The 20,401-nt window shown below is 32.5% G+C and overlaps 2 protein-coding genes across 5 annotated transcripts; one reads left to right on the forward strand and one right to left on the reverse strand.

Moving 5' to 3' along the window:
• Positions 1 to 1,075: 1,075 nt before the first annotated feature.
• LOC100305711 (putative disulfide-isomerase LQY1) lies at positions 1,076 to 4,514 on the reverse strand. The gene is made up of 5 exons (NM_001248705.2): positions 4,233 to 4,514; positions 4,057 to 4,140; positions 3,890 to 3,941; positions 1,981 to 2,137; positions 1,076 to 1,444 (listed from the first exon to the last, which is right to left on the reverse strand). The coding sequence occupies exons 1-5, from the start codon at positions 4,389 to 4,391 to the stop codon at positions 1,423 to 1,425; spliced, it is 474 nt and encodes a 157-aa protein (NP_001235634.1). The 5' UTR covers positions 4,392 to 4,514; the 3' UTR covers positions 1,076 to 1,422.
• Positions 4,515 to 5,839: 1,325 nt separating this feature from the next.
• On the forward strand, positions 5,840 to 16,576 carry LOC100783738 (NADPH:adrenodoxin oxidoreductase, mitochondrial). 4 transcript variants are annotated; one of them, XM_014767183.3, is made up of 16 exons: positions 5,840 to 5,857; positions 6,082 to 6,130; positions 8,691 to 8,758; positions 11,160 to 11,284; positions 11,361 to 11,465; positions 12,108 to 12,221; positions 12,327 to 12,380; positions 12,557 to 12,673; positions 12,874 to 12,983; positions 13,069 to 13,142; positions 13,693 to 13,754; positions 14,007 to 14,205; positions 14,475 to 14,535; positions 14,799 to 14,866; positions 15,719 to 15,861; positions 16,031 to 16,576. In XM_014767183.3, exons 4-16 carry the CDS (start codon positions 11,168 to 11,170, stop codon positions 16,259 to 16,261), a joined length of 1,455 nt encoding a protein of 484 aa, XP_014622669.1. In that variant the 5' UTR covers positions 5,840 to 5,857; positions 6,082 to 6,130; positions 8,691 to 8,758; positions 11,160 to 11,167; the 3' UTR covers positions 16,262 to 16,576. The 4 variants fall into 4 exon arrangements, with proteins under 4 accessions (XP_014622669.1, XP_006596560.1, XP_040864808.1 ...); XM_006596497.4 differs by lacking the exons at positions 5,840 to 5,857; positions 8,691 to 8,758 and having other exon boundaries at positions 6,091 to 6,130; XM_041008874.1 differs by lacking the exons at positions 5,840 to 5,857; positions 6,082 to 6,130; positions 8,691 to 8,758 and adding an exon at positions 10,706 to 11,064.
• The last annotated feature ends 3,825 nt before the right edge of the window (positions 16,577 to 20,401 follow it).

Raw genomic sequence — 20,401 nt, forward strand, 5'->3', positions numbered from 1 at the left:
CTTAATTAATAAAATGTTTATTAAACGGCCATTTATCTGTACATTTGAATATTGATTTGTTGAAATAAGTTAAGAAAATGTTTTAATAATTTCTTTATGAAATTTAATAAAATAAATTAAAGAATTTATAATAAAATTTCATGAATTTAAATAAATTCATTAGATATCCTTGATTATAATAATAATTAAGACACCCTTTGCCCCACGACTTTCAATTCATTTTGTTCTATAGCTTTTTTTTCCTCTTTAATTTCTGGTTTTGGATAAGCATAAGCATGCTTGATAAGGTATATATATCCCATGGAAATAGGAATCACACGCTTTTTGTGAGCATCAGTCTTTCCATTTTCCCTTTTTCCCCTTTTCAAAAGATTAAAAGGAAGGCAAAAGAAACTAAAAACTATCTAAGCTTTGATAATAGCGACTTTTTTTATCAGCCAAATAATTGTATTAATAATAATAAATTGGTACCAGAAATACCTAATCCAAATACAGAATTAGCATAATTCTTTCCCCAGTGAGTGGAATGAAAGTGGTTACCACCTATTAACACACATGGAAGTTATAAATAAGACATAAAAGTGACGAAATTAGTATTGGTCGATGTCCCATCAAAAGTTTGTTTGTAATTGAACGAACCATTGCGTAGCTTTTTCCTTATGTAGACGTGTTAATGAACTATGATTCCAATCTTTTCCCCTTCAATTTTAAACAAATAAACTATTTTAGATGAAGTTCCATATGTACACAAGACTTAAAAATAGTAAGACCTATCCCACTTGTTTTATTATTGATCGTGAATCTACGAATTTTACGATTCATGATATGGTATGATTCGTGAATTATTATTGTTCAGGAATTCAATGGTTCAAAACTCTTTGGCACGGTGCAAGACCTATCCCACTTGTGCATGTTAGACTCTATCATGATTCAATAGGTGTAATTCAAACCCATACATAACAGCAGGTCTTGAAAGAGTATTTTAAACTTAATAAAAACGTAATAAAGACAAGAAATTGAAATAACGAAATTTTGATAGAATCTGTTGATGAAATATTTAAACTAACATGGCAGATAAAAAAAGAATATGTTTAACGCAAGTGATGAACTATCCTGAGTTCTTTACATAAGCATAGACCCGCAATAATTTATGAAACTTTACCAGACCTGTCCATTTTCTTACAACACGGGACATTGAACAATTGAATAAACTAATGCCTAGAAAATGTCAAAATTTTACACACATAAGCAACGAAAGTGAGTGGCCTAATATCACCGAATAAAATGTAAACCAAATGAAAGCATCAACATGATTTTGACAGTTTTATTTGTATTACGTGTGTACACAAATCAAAGAAATTACATGAGTACAATATCCTCACAATTAGAAACAAAATCGGCACCACTTATTCTTAGCTTGCCTCAGTCATCATCTTTGAACTCTCTGATAAATATGAAACAAAACAATGGTTGACAATACAATGGAGAAGACTTCAACAAACTTCTATAATTATCGTCAGTTTATAGCCAGATGTGATTTTACTAGAAGCTACACACTAACCTAAGCAATGCTCAAGTTTTTGTTAAAGAAACTTATATGATGCAGTAATTTAAGGTTTCTCATAATCATTGATCCTTTTAACCTCTTATATGCTGAATCATTCCTTATAGTCTCATTGCTATTGCAAAATGAGTGCTTATTGACAAAATTGTCATGGTATCACTAAATTTGTTCAATTGATAAAATTATAAACCAAACTTAGATGAAGTTCCTTATGTTCTTTTGGTACAGTTTACAATCAAAATTATAGTTTCTATTTGGTAATCTATGTAATAAAGATTTGCATTAAATGTCAACCTAAGCTAACGAGATGAATAATCTAATTCTGATTAGCGAGCAATACCGAAAGCACTAAAGAACTGTATATAAATTTTGTCTTAAATTACAAAGGGGAAAATTTAGTCTGCAGAATTCCATACCTGCGGTCAAGGTAACGAGGTTGAATTCCTGATCCCTGACAAGTTGTGCAAGTCAATGAACCAACAGCATCACAATTTATGCATCGAGACACCTCCTTCTCACCCCCACCGAGTTCAACTGTCACATTGCCACTTCCCAAGCAAAATCTGCATTTTTCTGGAAATAAAAGTGTAACAATTTCAAACAAGATTGGTCAAAAAAGACTCAACAATTAATTCTCAGTTTTAAAGGAAAGAAGTTTAAACTGGTAAATATATGAAATAGCATATCCCTAGCTAGCTGTATTGCTGAGACAATCAAATTGTCATAACTAGTGATTTCTTCTCTTCTTCATTCTTATTAATTCAGCACAGTTGAATTGTTTGCCTTTTTCATTCTTATGTTGTACAGTATAATTAATTGTAAATTTTCGCTCAGTCACTCATGGGGAAGACAAAGTGTCTCTGAGAGTTAATTTAAACTACCTAAACCTTAGTCATAAAAAAATTTAATTCCCAATGTGCATACATCTTATCTTTTGACTTGAAACTCTACAAATTCACACCATGGCACATAAAAAGATGACATACTTCAAGGAGATAATAATTATTACCTTAAAGTGCAACTATACAACTTCTTTGCATAAGCAAGGGTGAGCCTTGGCGCAGCAGTAAAGCTGCGCTTTGATGACTGACTGGTTGGTCATAGATTTGAATTTGGAAACAACCTCTTTGCATATGTAAAAATACACTAATTTAGTTTACTGTAACTATACAACCAAGTACTTCACTATCTAGAGTTGAACTGATTACATTTACAGCCTATTATCTGGCACAAATTATGTTGTATTTGGATTTGAGGGGAAAAAGTTCAGATTTTGTCTCATTGTAATAAATACTGATTGACAACATGGAAAACAATGTTGTTTTGTGTTAGCAATTTAATGGGCAGCAATTGGGGACATGCAAAGAGAATGGTGAGGCTCAACGCCCCAGATGCTATCCATTTCAATTTCCCTATCCACTTATAAGAACCTTGGGTCAACTACACCAAAAGAGAAAAGCTAGCAGTTGAGGCCAAGACTTTATAAATCTCATACTTTCAATATGGGACTTTATAATGCATCACCACCCACAACACTCATTTGTAGCCGAAAAACATGATGAAATGCTCTCATACCAATTGATAAGAATCTTGCAAGAACCACACCACAAAAAGCTACTTGCTGTAGTTGGAGAGCCTTAACACTGGAATTCCATATTAGTAGCACCCATTTGATATGGTCACACATCATACAACTCAAAGAATAGTAGAGGCGTTCCAATTCCATAGAAAACACCCATATGGAAATATAAGATGGGTTGAGTAGTTAAGGGAGAAGGAAAGAGGAAAAAGATCACAGGCTTGATTACCTCTGCTAACATAAACTAACAATACTAACAATTAACATTTGACAAAAGTAAATAGAAAACACCCATATTGATTGAAAAAGGATAAAAGATTATTTACAGTAGGTAAGTGCTCTCTCTATATAGAGCTTATTTCTAACAAGCTAGTATTAGCCTTAACACTTCCAATTTGAGACTCAAGTCTCACACCTTCCAATTGAATTCTAACACCCAAATGGGGGGCTCATAAGAGCTGCAATTAAGAAGTGTTTGGACCTCAGCAAGTGAGTGCCTCCACCTCCTAAGACCCAGGAGGCATTTGGAAGAACTTATATCAACCTTATGAAGTTAGCTCATTTTAGCAAGTTTCATGGTCAAAATTTTGACATAATCTCTTATGTGATAAGAACTTATTAACACTTGGAGGTATTTAGCTGAACGCATCCTCATTCTACTACAATTACTACTTGTGACCTGCTTTAATAATGGTCAACATGGAAAATTTTCCCTATAGAGAAAAATAAAAGATACTAATACTTACGAGAGCCAGATCCATTGCATGGGAAACAGGGCTGCGTGTTGTCTCGCTTAGCCTGCAACAAAGAGAAGCTGTAATCAAAACCCAACTAGAAATGCCAAAACATTAGATTAGATGATAATTAAAATAAGGTAAAATCAATGGTATAGCGTAAAGTCAAAACACTTCACAGCATTATCGATTTGGGTTTCATAGAACACTGGAATGCCAATCCCAACAGCCACACTAACAAGGCCTACACTTATAGCCACAACCTGAAATTAAAAACATTTACAATGTAATGTAACAATTCAATCTGACTAAAACAACAAAAAGAAAGAATATGATTCTTAAATAAAGAACCAACCGTGTTTTGATCAAGGTCCAAAGCTCTAATGCGTGGATAAGAAGTGGGTTTTTGTTGAATTCTATTTGTAGCTGATGATGATAGCTTGGATTTTAGAGGGCAACAAAGAAAAGAAGAATGCAACTTTGGCAGAGAAAGAGAAGGAGACAGTACTGTCATCTCTCACTCCCTTCACTTCGGTTTTCTGGTATCTGAACTCAACTCAAAAGGAATCGTTAAGAATGAGAAGTGAGGCAATGAAACTCCCAACAGCATCATCCAACCAAAAACCAGTGGCAGTAACTAACGACCACATAGTCATTGTCCCATCTTCCACGTGGATTTATCATCATCACCATGCATTCCAATTCCTTAGCGGAACTCGACTAGCCTTATCACCCCCAAAAGCCCATCATTTGTGGAAATTAAGCCCATGATCCAACTCCAACAAGCCCATCATTTTCTTTTGCCACACTTTAATAAGATTAAGAAAAATAAGTTCAAGTCTATAGTATTTTGTTTGAGTAAAGAGGTAACTTGATTTTCAGAATTATATTTTACTTATATTTTGAAAGTATTTTTTTATTGTTCAAAACACTACTCTTGTGTCCAATTAGCTCGTTTTAAAAAATTTGTTTATCTTTTTTCATAAGATCATTTTCTAATTTTTAAATGCATTAATTATTTTTTTCCTACTTATTTTAACTTAATTATTTTTTCTCCTAACATTCATGAGAAACAATTAGGCAGATAAAGATAAGAAAATGATAAATTCATAATGATAGTATAAATAATTAACATATTCAATGTAATTAATTAAATTAATTACTTTTTTTAGTGGGCAAGAATTAATTGAAAGAATCTTATAATTAGAGTGGGATGGAGGATCTAAACCACTTAAAGGAAAAAAATAAAATAAACATAATTTACAAGAATTAAAAAAATTACAAGAACAAAAAACAAAAAAAACTGATTACAATGACAAAAAAATATTTAAGCTCATAATTAATTATGGACTATATATTAACAAAAAAGAGTTAGTTTAGGCGTAAGTGCCTAACACCTTATTAATTCTTCAATTTTAATTTTGGGGCAGATAATTTTCCTAACTTTTTTTTTGTTAATATAGATGACTATTGTTATCACTTTCTTAAAAAAGAGTTAATTTAGGTACAACGTCTTATTAATCTTATGTTGTAATAAAATATCTTTGAATTGTAACAACTAAGTAGTAATAATATCAAGAAACTTTATGTTTTAATTTATTTTGTTTTTGGCTATCCTTGGCTCTTTATTATACATAACTAGATTTTTAATTCAATCAACAAGATCTAAATTTTTTAATAATTGAATTTTTTAAGATATGAAGATTTTTATGTTTGGAGGTTAATCTTATGAGTTTTGACTATGGAGATATCATATTTTTAGGAGAGAAAAAACTCTTAATTCTAAGATTTTTTGTTTCCTTTTAAAGACGCAGTCGGTCGTGCGTCTCTAGTTCGCGTGCTACCAGCAGTCATCCCGTGCCTGAGTTCGCGCGCTTCCAGCAGTCATCCCTCTCTAGTTCGACGTGGTGTGGCTGGGTTTTTTGGTGGCCTGAGTTCGCGCGCTACCAGGAGTCATCCCTTGCCTCCGTATTCACACAGGTAACGAAATGTCTTTACCTTCTATTGGTTCGCACAAACCCTGTTCGCAAACAAACAATTTTTAGTGTTTAGCTTGAATGTTAGGCCTGGGGTTTAGGCATATTCAAAATTTCTTAAAAGGCGCTACAAACTTAGTCTGGGGTTATTAGTACCATGAAGAAGGTATGCAACAAGGGTTTTGAATGGCTTTGACTGACTTGCATTTACTTTTCAATCTCCTGCAGCTCAATACTTAGCGAGGACAAAATAGCTGTAGAAAGTGCTTACTTTAAGGTAACCTCGATAGCTTGGTTTTATTATTGTTCTTTGGATTGAAATTTTTAGTTTTAGTCTTAGAAACATTGCCATTGTACCAAGTTTGTGTTTTTGTTGGCATTTTCATTCCCGTATAGTGATTCACTTAGTTAAGCATCTAAACCTAGGTCTTGAATGACATAGGGTCTTTTTGGTTTGTAATTGTCAGTCGTACCTCAACACTTTCAGGAACATTTTCCATATACTGATTCAGTATAAGCATGTACAGCTATGTCTTGAATGAATTAATGGTGTTTTTCGTTTGTAACTGTCAGTCCTATGTCAACACTTGCGGCTTAATTGACAGCATGGAAGCAACACTTGGTGCTTTTAGTTGAGTCTGATGGTTGTGGGAATTCTTACCCTATATGATATAGGGTCTTTTTGGTTTGTAATTGTCTGAATAAGCTGCCCTTTAGTATGCATTGAGAGTTTTTTGGGTAAGGCCACAAGGTGTGTTGAGACCCTTTGGATATGGGAGTGTTTGAAATGGGGCATACATAAGGAAGGTTGTATCAAAATATAGATTTTTTGTTTGTCATTAGAAAAAGCTGCAATTCGTACATGGTTATTGAAGTAGGAAAACCATTTAGACTGAACTCTGCTTTATGATTTTGTCATTGGCAGACAATAATGTTTGATGAATGACTGTGTTCCTACAACCACATTGTTGGTGCAGAAATCATAGAGGATTCCTAGAACCAGATTGTTATTTACTAGTAGTAGAAAGGTGGATCTAAAGTTATTCTACTTACATATCCCTATACTTTCGTCGGTCACTGTGAACTCCTAAGCCTACATATTCAGAAGACAAAGGACCCTATCCAGAGGCTGAGCATCAGCAATATAGGATTCCCTCGATCTGGTTCTTTATTAGATTCTGGATCAGAAATATAAGAGAAAATGAATGTATCTCTCTCCTTTTAGAAATTTTCAGTATTACCGAGTATTAATGCTACTTATTCTAAGTATTCATCTCAAATTTATTCTCAAACTCAATTACAATAAGTTTTCCTAAAAAATCATTAATTCTTAACACTTACTTGACTGAGATGCACACTAGATCCAGTTTAAGAGAATTATGATATCTCCGAGATTGCCTTACACATAAAATCAAAGCATCAGTCTAAGAAGTATCCACGTGTTATATATCTAAAAAAGACCTGACACACTCCATGGCCGTTGGTCTTGCCTAAAGGTTTCAATATCCTTAATTTCAGTAAATATATGTTGATTGCAAAAAAATCATATGAATTCCCCTGTAATCTACATTAATTTATGTGATGAGTTAAACCATTCTTCAGTCCAAATTAATTTGAATGTGACTTCATTAACAATAGGCTTTCCCAGCTCAAACAATTAAGACTTAGAGACAGAGTTTAGCTGAAGAGTTTAAAAATTAATAGGAAGGGAAAATAATTTAAAAAGAATCACTTTCCAACTGTTATCCTCAAAAAACCTAGTTTTTATTTTTCCAACTTAAGAGGTAGAATATATGGAACCTTGACGAGAAAAGAAAATGCTGACTTTGTTCTGTTATGTTGTTTCATATTCTAACTTTTAAAATCCTTTTAAACAAGGGAAATTATAGCTTTTAAACAAGGCTGAGTTAATTTTCTACTACACATTAATGTCTTATGCTACCAAATATCACTCCTACACTCACTTGCAATAAGGAACACTCAAAATCACTACTCACCAATCTTAAAGCAAGTTGCTAAATTGCTAATTATATGTATTGTGAAACTTTGAAGTTAGAATTTATAAGTAATTGCTAACTTTCTTTGCTACATTAGGAGCTAAATTCAACCTCATGTTGTTATTAGCTTCCAATATTGTTATGATTCTGAAATCTTTGAGTTGCTGGCCAAATCGTTCTTCTGCACCACCTTATTAGTTTGTCCACGTTTCCCATCACTGATGGATGACCCTGTTGGTGTTAGTCTAAACAACAATTATGTGAGTTCTATTTTATGGGAAAGAACTCCATATATATATGCAGAACATGAACCTAGCTAAGAAATATGTATGTAAAAAGTGCTTAAGTTGACCATATTTATACACCTTGTTCATACTTTAGAATAAGTAATTTAAATGATGCTCTCTCCTGTTCCAGGTTAGTAATAGTATAATATTAGTAATTAGATATTTTTGATAGTATTGTGTGCTTCAAAAGGAATTTAGGTGTAAGGTTTCTGAATAGGCAAGGCATGATGGGTAATGAATGACTAACAAGCAAGTGCAAGTGATGCTTGTTAGCTAATAATCAATTCCTATTTTTCTGTTGAAGCACATCATCATCCTATTTATCATTCTGCCTGCACCCTCATGCTTTCTTCCAAACACCCTCACTAGTCACTACTACATCCTACACACTGTCATTGTTATAGTTCATTGAAACAAGATTATGTATAATTTTAAAATTTGTAACTGAAAGGCAGGCGTTAAAGTTCCATCATTTATAAACAATTTTAAGAATCGAATATAACATATTGTAGTCAGTATGAACAACATCTGAGATCATGGTTTGTACCTTCAGGTATAATTGCTTCTGAAGGAAACTTTTATTCAGTGTTTCCCATATTGTGATCGGGCTTTTATTCAATTGTAAGTTTCTTCTTGACCTTACACCATACCTTCTGCTAAAGTAAATATGAAAAATTTAGTAAAATTTTCTTTTATAATTCAAAATGATCATATTAGACTGCATAATCATGTCTGACTTCCTGTCAGTTGAGTGCTACTCTAAAATCTGCACTTATTATGTAAATATTTTTCAAACTTTCAAATTATTAATTTGTCTGATCGCAACTATTTCACAAAGCCCAATTTTCACATCCAACTTAAGACTGATATATGACTAACTATCTTCATTCTTTCACATCAAAAGAAATTCCAAGAGATCCCTGAATTAAAATCCCATGACAACCATTGACTAAAAAAATAGAAGGCTAGATGCACATGGAAAGTGATGATCATAGTCCCCTTCAAGTATTGCAAATATAACCAGCAGCACTAATTACATACAAGAGGGCATCTTATATACCAATGACTTAGATAGACTGGACAACTTGACAATTACAAGAGTCAAGTGTGCAAGGTCACATTAGTTATGCATATGCCCATAACCAATGTAACACCTCTGCTCACTAGTTATGCTTCTTTTAGCCTCTTTAAAAGTTGTCACTCTAGTACTATCCACTATTTCATGGTAGAATGGTTAAATGCAAGGAAAACTAGGTTAAGAGATCTAGTTTAATGGACATGATAAAAAAATAATTAAGCAAGGAGATAAAATAAACTTACTGTACATTGATACCATGCATATTCTTCTCCATTTGGACCTCAAACAACATAAAATGGTTTTTGAATATTTTTAAATTTAATATATTTCACATAAAAGACCATCTTCTCTGTTTTACATTGTAAAATTTCTATCAGAACTTATTTACTTTAACTAGAAATCGAATTAGAAACTAATTCCCCTACTGCATACTTGAGCACATTTCCTCCCCCAACCTCCACCCCCAATACCATAATAGAGTACTGTATACAGCTGAATATGATAGATTACAAACATAAGAAGCCCCTACTTCAAATTCAAACAATTAGTAGGACAAACTAGGACTAACTAGATGTAACAAGCAAAATTAGTTTATTAATGTTTGACGTTATCAGTTTAGCTAGGCACAAAATGCTTGAGTGTCTCACATTCAGCAGATATATATATATATATATATATATATATATATATATATATATATGTATGTATATGTATACAGAAAAGGAGTACAAGAGAGTTCCTAGTCTACTGTAAACACTAAACAAGTAATACTAGATACAACAAAAGTCAGCTCTAAAGTCTGAACAGACATAATAAAACTTTTCCAACAAATATTCCACCTATAAATAATTCATCATTTTTAATATTAACACTGCTATTATTTGTTGTATCACTTTTAAGTTGTGTTTGTTGTTTAAGCAACCAATCCCTTTCTTTGATTTTCCTTCTCGTGGAATTAACATATGGACTAAAATAGTCTTGCTCTCTAACAATGTTCATAGTTATTCAGCCTTCATTTATTGCGTTAAAATAGACTCTGCCAAAGATATTAGTTTTTTTTTTTTACAGAACGGTGTAAAAGATTTTAGTTAGAGCATTTTTATCTTCATCAATTCAAAATATTGTTAATAATTTCTTGATTTAATAATCTTATACTTTTGAATTAAGTGCCAATTAAAACCACTTTTTCATCAATGCCAATTAAAACCACTGTTTCTCATAAAACCAATACCAAAACAACCTTCGATGCTTCACTTGACAGTTAGAACTTTGAGTTTGTCTGCAACTTAGTTACCTTCTTAGGACAAATGCGTGTTTTTCTGTCTGACCACTCCTTCGCAACCTTGATTAAGCTTGTTCAATGGGTTGGCCTTTGAGTATGCTCTCCTTCTACTCCTCATCATGTTCTGAATATTCAACTTTTAATTAGCCTTGTGTGTTGTGTCTCCTGAGTATACAATCAAAATCTGATATCATTTTAATTAACAAAGGGATTTTCATTGAGGAAACCTGAACCACTGCCGACCCTGTTTGTCTTCACTTAAGCCCCCCCAACCATCTCCTACTCTTCCTTCATTTCCAATCATGGAAGCATGCTGAGTCAAGAATTTCTGAACAAGCCATTAATTATACAACTAAAAAATAGTCATGGGTGGATTGTTGTTTATTCTTCATGAATTTTTGGGTCACAGTCAGGCCCAATTCAATTGGACTTGTAAGGCCTAAAATGTTAGCCCAAAACGATCTATCCACCATACCGATCCAGACCCGAAATGAATCAAGCCGGACCACCTCCGATGATGTTTTGTTTCTGTTTGTGAGAGACACAACATAACACAACATAGAAGAGGTGATTTCCGTCCCCAACAGTAAAACCTTCACTGCAGAAAAAACCGAAATTCCATTTGTGTATTTCTTTTCCCATATTCTTTTTTTCCCTCTCAGATAATAAAATGCAAAAACTGGGACTTTTGGGAGCTAGAAGGTGGCTCTGTAGGAGCATTTCTTCAAACCCATTGCGGGTGTGTGTTGTTGGAAGTGGCCCTGCTGGTTTCTACACCGCCGAGAAGGTAAAGCTCTATTCTTTATGCTTCAAATTTGAAAATGGATAACTCTAACCGAATTGGGTACTTGGTTGGTTCGTAGATGTTGAAGGCTCACCAACAAGCACATGTTGATATCATTGACAGGTTGTCCACGCCTTTTGGGTTGGTTCGCTCCGGTGTTGCACCCGATCACCCTGAAACCAAGGTCTATTCTTGTTTTTTGCACCTCAACTCCTAAATTGATTAGCACTAGTATAAAGAAGTTCTTAGTTAGATATTTTGGTGTTGTAGAGAACAAGATATAGAGTAAAAACCCCAGGTCACACTAGTCCCTAAAATGCAAAAAATTCAACCTAGTCCCTGAGAAGTGAGAGCCACACATGTTGTCAAACTGGATTGGTTGCATTTGTGCGAACCATGCACTCACACCATCCATAAATTGGATTCTGTTGGTTGAATAACGGACAGCTCAAATCTCGAGATAAAATATGAGCTGTCCAACCTTTTTCCAATGGTTCCAATACGCTGACTGCATAAATGTAATTCTCACCACTGCAGCAATATGGATCTCTGATGTCTATGTATTTGGTCTTGTGAGGGACTAATTTGTCTGGTGTGTCAGGACTAATATATCTAATATTTGTGGTTCTTAGGGACTAGAGTGGGTTTTTTGCATTTCTAGGATCTACGGTGTCTGCTGCCAATTTTTTCAAGGATGGATTTTGAGGTTTACTTGAAGAAATATTTCAAAACTTCAAATTTTACTTTTTTGGGTGCCGGGGGTTTCAGTACATTCTTTGGTGAGAGTAACACTGTTGAACTTAGTTTACCAGAAAACTTGCAACAGATTGTCATCAACCAGTTTTCAAGAGTGGCACATCATGAACGATGCTCATTTTTGGGGAATGTGACCCTTGGATCCAGCATTTCTCTCTCTGAATTACGCGATCTGTATCACGTGGTGAGGCTCTCTGGTTCTGGATTTTATGTGTTAATGGTAACATGCTGATGTAGATATTTGTCAGTTGTACCATCTTTTCAATAATCATTTTATGAACTTGAGCAGGTTGTCCTTGCATATGGTGCTGAAAGTGATAGAAGTCTTGGTATTCCAGGGGAGGTAAGCTTGATTTATTAAGCGCTTTTCGTGAATTTGCTAGAATTTTTGTTGTTTCATTGGTTTTGCCTGCGGTGTAAGCAATGGCTTAATGTTCTTTTATTTTGTGATGGCTATGCATTAACTGATAGTTTGAGTTACTCTTGTTTCATTTCTTTTAATATTCCTTTCCTTCTCAGAACTTGAAAGGGATACATTCAGCTAGAGAGTTTGTTTGGTGGTATAATGGGCACCCAGATGGACGAAATCTTGAGCCAGACCTAAAGAGCACTGATACAGCTGTAATCCTTGGCCAGGTAACTATACCTATTGTGCTCCTAGTTCCTATACTGCCCAAATTTTATAGTGAGACTTAGTTGAGCAATACTGTATTAGTTTCTTTCTAAGAAAAGACACCTGTGATGAATGTTAAGATTAAAGAACATACTTGTGCTGTGAAAATGAGTTTCCCGAATATATAGATATGACTTTTAACTTGGATTTTGTTTAATTTCAGGGAAATGTTGCTTTAGATGTTGCAAGGATTCTTTTACGACCTACTACAGAGTTAGCAACAACTGATATTGCCAGTCATGCATTGGCTACTTTAGAGGAGAGCTCTATCAGGTTTTTATTTGCATTATTTGAAGCAACCAGATAATCTTATTGATATTCCATATGTTCTTTGTTTGTAATATAAGCAATATTGCAGGGTGGTTTATTTGGTTGGAAGACGTGGTCCAGCCCAAGCAGCTTGTACTGCAAAAGAACTACGTGAAATTCTTGGTAACTTCTGCATCAACTCTTATACCAAGTTCAATATACCTGTCCATTTTTCTTATACATATCTGTTTGATGCACTGATTTGAGTTTGGTTTTGTTCTATGGAATTGTTCAGAAAAGGGGGCATGCCTTGGCTATATGATTACTCCACAATTTTATTAGACTTAAAAGTTCCCTTTATGAACTAATACTTCTTAATTTGCATCCCAATTGATCACCTAGCTTGTCAGTTTAGCTTCCAATTTTCCATTAATTTCCATGATTTCAGTCTTGTATGATTTCATTTCCAAATACATATTGATGCTTCTTACTTTGAACCTGTTTCTAGTTCCTCACAAGTCAACAATTTCAAACCATTTCCGACCTTAAGATTCGGTTTGAACTGAAAATGGAACACTAATCATGAATTTCCCCCTACTATCTGACATGTTATTATCAGCTTCTCATCTTAATCGGACTTCCAATTTATTTATCAATTGTCATATACTATGAGTTATATGCTATCCCTCTCTCACACATGATGCTAACTGAAGCGTTAACATTTATTTTACAGGTATTCATAATGTTGATATTTTCATTCAGGAATCTGATCTACTTTTAACCCCAGTTGATGAGGTATAAAATGAATATAATTTTAGTTCTTTTATCTCTGTTTTTCAATAAAATTTGCCCCCCAAAACATAAAATATAAGGATTACCCAAATACATGTTTTCTAAATTCTAATTACTGTTCTTTTAGTTTTATTTTCCTGTTTTTTATCTAAATTAAAAATGTTAACCTCTATTTTTTATAATTTAAAAAAACTTTGATTCCTTTTCACTAATGTTATCTATGATTCTATGTGTTGATGCTGTCACTTGGCAAAGGAAGAACTTAAGAGTAACCGAATACAGAGAAGAGTTCATGAGTTGCTCTCTAAGGCTGCTACCTCAAAACCTAAACATGCTTGTTTGAACCAACGTGAGCTCCATTTTGTCTTCTTCCGTAAGCCAAATAGTTTTCAAGAGTCGAAAGACAGAGCTGGCCATGTTTCTGGCATGCATTTTGAGAAGACAGTTCTTCAAGGTAACTTTTGTTTGTCCATTTTTACTTTATTACTTTGAAGTAAGAACCTTACAACATGGGCAATAATGTGAAGTATAATATTGTGAACAATTGTAAATTGTCATAATTTCTTGTATAAGTGCAGATATGTGCACTATTGGGCTTTTCTAAAATGTTAATATAAGCTATTCATGAAGCTTTGCTAAACACTAGCACATTTAAGTCCATAGTAGCCTATTCTTGTGCAATAAATTATTTATGATTGCTGATTAGTCAACCAAATATTGCAGGTGTTAGCCCTGGCAAACAGATTGCTGTTGGTGCTGGAGAATTTGAAGATATAAAATGCGGGTATCATCTTGCCTTGGAAATCATATACAGTTACTAAGATTCCTAGTTGTAAAAATTGTCATTGCTTGACATGAAATCGTTTCTGCTTGTAGCATTGTAATCAAAGATCCATTTTTTACAATACTCCATATCCATCATAAAGAAATTGATATATGCTCCTCAAATGACTGATTGCAGCCTCTGAAGATATTTATTCTTCTGTTGTTATTACAAAATGTTGAGGGTAATTAATGAGTATGGTGCAACTGGCTGGCTTTTTGTAGGATGGCACTTAAGAGCATTGGTTACAGATCAGTACCAGTTGATGGCTTACCTTTTGATCATAAGAAAGGTGAATGAATACTGGATGCTCTCAATTCATTCAGAAGTCTCCATTGTTTTAATTAATTCATGTTTCATATTTTCTGGTGGAGAAGCCATGTTTAAATCAATGCTTGTTTAAAAAATATGACTGATTCTAGAAAAATTTCTTCTGGTTTTTGAAAATGATCTGTGTAAGTAAAAACATAAAATGAAAATAGAAAACATTTTCTCAAACCAAACAGCCCTAGAGATTTGGAAATAAGTGATTTAGTTTTGTTGATCCTAGGGTTTTAATTGAAAAATGAAAAGGAAAACAAAAATAACATTTATAATATTTTTTTAAAGTTCTTTTAGATGAAGTTTATGCTCTCTTGAAATAGTCTTTGGCATTTTTTTTTTCATGACATGGTTTTGTTTAATATTAGTAGATCAGAAGTTTTTACATGACTGCAAAACAGTACATGGATTGCTTAACTCTTAACCTTAAAAAAAGAATTATAGATTCTAATGGAACTAGTGTGTTGAACTTGTGTATTTGTGTTTTTTAAGGGTGTTTCTAGTCAGGACTTGTAAATGGATTGTTTTGCTCTTTTGTGTTGATGTATTTTTATTTACTTTCTTTTCTATATTCTTCTCATTGTAGCTATAGGTTAAGTAATTTGGAGGATTCCTAACATTCCTTCTTCGTAGTCTCTCCTCTCCTTTTGTTAATAAATTATTCTTTATAAAAAAATTGAATTGGTGTTTTGAAGACATTGGCCAAGAAACATGATGTGTGGGTGTATGTAAATGTGTCATCTGAATTCTGACAGGAGCTCATAGTTGTATATATATATATATATATATATATATATATATATATATATTGGCTACCTTTCAGGTGTAGTTCCAAATGATAGAGGTCGAGTGTTGAGTGACCCTTCAGATCCTTCAGTTCTTGAAAAGGGCTTGTATGTATGTGGATGGCTGAAGAGAGGACCGACTGGAATTATTGCCACAAACCTCTATTGTGCAGAAGAAACTGTATGTATCTCTTGCTTTTTCTATTCATATTCTTCCATAGCAGTTAAACTGACAGAAGTAGCTAGATGATGATTAAATCAGTCATACTAAAATGTCTTCTTAATTGTTATACTTGTGCAATAATTTACTTATGTTAGTATTGTATTTTCTGCTGATATCCACATGATAGGTTTCGAGCATATCAGCAGACCTTGAAAAAGGAGGGTTGATTTGGTCATCAACCTTGCCCAAACCTGGCAGGGACGGACTTCTCCAGCTTCTGCATGATAGAAATATCAGAGTAGTTTCATTAAGTGATTGGGAAAAGATAGACTCTGAAGAAAGGAGGCTTGGAAGTTCAAGGAACAAACCTAGGGAAAAACTAGCCAGCTGGGATGAACTATACAAAACTACCTCATAATGAATCAATTATTTCACATGATACTTCATTATTTTAGCTTGATAAACATCTTATCGTACACCAAGAACAGTAAATAATTTATACACATTTGTTGGCGAAGTCATCCTCTTTATCTGTTGTAATGCCCCCACTTTATTTTGTTATATTATTTTTTAAAAGGAGAAATCCCTTTGAAGAGTTCTTTTAGTTTTAATTTTAAGTTCTAATCTTTGTCGTCATGCATACCTGCGGACAGAGGCATGAATTTTTGGATTGATCACAAATCATGTATCAAAGAACCTGTTGAGCAGTGATAATTGTATGGTTGTTGCCTCACTGAAACGCTCAATTGTTTATATACAGCTATTTATTATGTTTTAAGTTTCTCAGAATACTTTTAAGTACTGTTTAGCATTATGTAAGTAATAACACATCATTACGATAATTTACAATAATTTTTTTTATAAAATAAATCAAACATAATTTATCAGCAATGACCAAGATTGCTGATAAATTATCATAGTGTATTGTTGTCTCATGAGTCAATTATCAGCAATTACCAAGATTATACCTGACAAAATAGATAGTTTAGATTGCATTGAGATATACAAGGACATTGTTGGCTTATTAGATTGTTATAAGTATGGTTGTTAAAGCACAATATAAAATATTAAACTTTACTTAAAAAAACATAATGAAATTATGATTCTGTTATAAAGGAAGACAATTGCACAATAGAAGCATGATTCTGTTGTGCAATTGGAGTGAGATCAAATAACAAAATGGAAACATCATTACGTTGTGTTATCTCCAAAGCACAATGGTGTCTTTGTTGTGCAATTGTACAATAGAATTGTGCTTGCTTTTTTCATTTTTTTTCACCCTCCACCCCCATTGCACAAGGAAAACCTGATTCCATTGTATAATTTGTCAAGGGGTAGTTTTAGGATTTGGTTAAAGTGCACCCACATGAGTAGTGTCATTAGCAAAACTGGGGATGCCAATAGCAACTTTGGAGTAGTATTTGTTCCATTGAATTCGGTTTCTAACAGATTCGAAGTCCAGAAATGAACTTTCCCACTCCAACCCACATGAAATCGATTTTTCAACCCTCTCTGCCCAAAAACTCACCCAAAACATTTTTGTCGAATTAATTAGTCGGGTTCAGATTCACGTACACCCTTATTTTTATCACCATATTTATTTATGGTCATTATTTGAATATTCCACGCTATTTAAGTGAGAGATTGATCTAATTTGGAGAAATGAAACTGCTTAATTTAAAATTTGGGTCATGTAGGTTGAACTCTAACATTTTATTCAGGATCTCAGTCACATGATTTAAAGTTCGCCATTTAAAGTCTGTTTAGAACAGTTTTTAAAGAGAAATAGTAACTTTTTTTAAAAAAAAAATTTTAATCTAAAAGCGTGATAAAAATAATTGCTATTTTTAAAACGAGTTAAACTAAACATACACTAAATTAGTGTGTGATGTATCCATGAAAGAAAGAATATAAACATGTTTCTTTTCTGAGATTCTATACAAGGTAAAGCAAGAAAAACTGCGAACGAGTTATGCGTATAATAAAACGAAAAAGGTGGAAAGAGAGGATAGGCCTTATGTATATAAAAATGAGAGCGACAGGCTAACAAATAGACATAATTAGGTGGCACATGAGGGAATAACCAACATTGAACATTGATGTTGAACTTTGGCAATTGGTATCATGCTACATGATATCTATATTGAACATTCGCATGTCCCATATAACATGCAATGGAAATGGTCACTCAAACCTTTGAGAAACGCAGAATCCAAGGCTTTCCTTCTTTTTCTTTTTTTCATCCCCACTTTTTTTTTCCTCTTGATGAGGAAACATCAACTTATCCAATGTCCACATGGCTCCCTTTTCGTTGGGTTTTCTTTACCTTTTATAATGTATATATTATTAATTATACCCTTATAGTCATATCATCTTATAGGGTCCCTTTGCCTTTCTGAAATATACTTAGCCTTTTATTACATGAGAGTCTCTTTCTTCTAACCTTTTACTTTTGATGTCAATAAAATCTACCATGGTTTGTTGCTCTCTTAGCTTTCTTGTGGTTGACAAAACCTCTCAAGACCCGTGCCCTCTACTCCACCCCTTAAAGATAATAATGATCCCAATTGCTTCTCTATGCAACTTCTTTCTGAAGGGACAATGGCAAAGCATGCCCCCCATCAAGGGCAGAAATTTACATGAATGGAGATTAGGCATAATTAACTAAATGTCAACGGATTTTTAATTCATCGTACCATATGTATTCAAATGTGACCAGGAAGTAAAGAGATAGTACAAATTGTGGATAAATATAAATGGTTTAAAATAAGTGTTCTAGTGCACTATACATATACTACTAGTGTATATTGAAACAGTTTAAATGCCCGACTGGGGATTTTTGAAGGGTTCACTAAACTATTTGGCAAAATTAATCCAACTTTAAAGTTGAAAAGTTAAACTATAAAATTATTTTATTGAACGATAAATAGCATTTTAAAAAAAAATTTAAAAATTATTTTAAAAAATCATTTATCAAACAAACAACAAGTTTTTCAACTAATAAAAATAAAAAAATTAACTAAAATACCTTTTTTAAATGTACTCTTGATGCTTTATCAGTACAGTTTTGGACACGTTAATATTTTTTAATGCAGCATATAATTTTGTGTTGGAACATATTGCGCCACGCATCCTAGCACAAACAAAGAAGAGGCCAAAAGCCATATGCATGATATCCCACGACCACGTGACTATGGGGCTTCACAAATGACTTTATTTAAAGCAATGCGCTGCTAGCTTAATTAGTTGCTTATTTGTAATTAAGCAGTGGTCCAAACTCCAAATTAAATGTGTTCTAGCTTGCATTGTTTACCTTTTTAGTCTGATCAAGATCCTAGTCTTATTTTTTCATCTATCACTACATGCATGTTGCACAAAGAGAAAACCACATTTACCCGTCATTTCTAACTAATCTATCAACAATCTGATTAACTTATCTGAAGATAGGTTTTCACTATCAGATATTTCTAAATGATATATATAACTAATCTATTAGCAACCTGATTAGCTAAAATTTAAATTTACTAAGTTTTTTTTTTATGTTTGTATAATTTTTAATAAATTTTAACTCGTAATAAAACATATATAAGAAAGAGTATTATTAGGGAATATATTACAATGCTCCTTTATGCTAATATCAATTACTAACTCGATTGATCCAATTTTCACATATAATATTCACACTTTAATGGAATGTCAGTATATTATTCATGCACTATGCTTTTTCTTGGTTATAATGGCATTATTACTCCTAAAATCAAGGCAAAACGATCGCTTCTAATTGTTGACAGTTTTTTTTTTTTTTTACAAAATTTAAATACAGTATTATAAAACTTTTTAATATTACTCTTTAATTAAAATTGGAATATTACTTTCATTACTCATTAGTGACGGGTTGAGATTGATTTGTTTACTGTCACCAATATAAAGAATAAACAATTAAATTTATAATTTGTAAAAAAAAAATTAAACATACGAGGAGGGATAGATTAGACCAATGAAAAATCATTTGTTATCTTATTCATATATAGAGAGAGGGAAGATAAAATTACATCTATATAACATGGAAAACTATTATATTATTTTATAACTTTTAATTGAATAATATTTTTTTAAGACTTACCATTTAATTGAAAATTCATCTCACATATATTACATAGATAAAATTTCATGTTAATATAAAATTATTTGTTATATTATTTATATAAATTAAGATCGACGTAATATAAATATTTTAAAATATACCAAAATATGAATAATTTGGTTACTTCTTATTATTGTTCAATTTTTTATAAAATTTGACACAAACAATCTTAATAATATATAGATATAATTCAATAATTGAATCAATAAAAATCACATTATATATCAAGTTATAAAAATTGTATAATAATTATCAAAACTCTTATGACAAATTAATTATAATAAAATTTAAAAATAAAATCTGTTAAAAAATTAATTTAACAATTTTCTAAAATAAATTAAATATGTTGTTGGACAAGTATACACTCCCTATGTTTTAAACACCGTCTTCAATATTAAGAAATATAATGTTTTT

The sequence above is a fragment of the Glycine max genome, chromosome 14, assembly GCF_000004515.6.
Source record: "Glycine max cultivar Williams 82 chromosome 14, Glycine_max_v4.0, whole genome shotgun sequence".
Lineage (NCBI taxonomy): Eukaryota > Viridiplantae > Streptophyta > Magnoliopsida > Fabales > Fabaceae > Glycine > Glycine max.

Coding starts and splice junctions, on each gene's coding strand:
- LOC100305711 (NM_001248705.2), bottom strand. CDS start 4,391: ATGACAGTACTGTCTCCTTCTCTTTCTCTGCCAAAGTTGCATTCTTCT. Junction 4,141..4,232: donor TGGACCTTGATCAAAACACG/GTTGGTTCTTTA, acceptor TTTTAATTTCAG/GTTGTGGCTATAAGTGTAGG. Junction 3,942..4,056: donor AAACCCAAATCGATAATGCT/GTGAAGTGTTTT, acceptor TCTTTGTTGCAG/GCTAAGCGAGACAACACGCA.
- LOC100783738 (XM_014767183.3), top strand. CDS start 11,168: ATGCAAAAACTGGGACTTTTGGGAGCTAGAAGGTGGCTCTGTAGGAGC. Junction 12,674..12,873: donor CAGCTGTAATCCTTGGCCAG/GTAACTATACCT, acceptor GTTTAATTTCAG/GGAAATGTTGCTTTAGATGT. Junction 13,143..13,692: donor AGAACTACGTGAAATTCTTG/GTAACTTCTGCA, acceptor TTTATTTTACAG/GTATTCATAATGTTGATATT.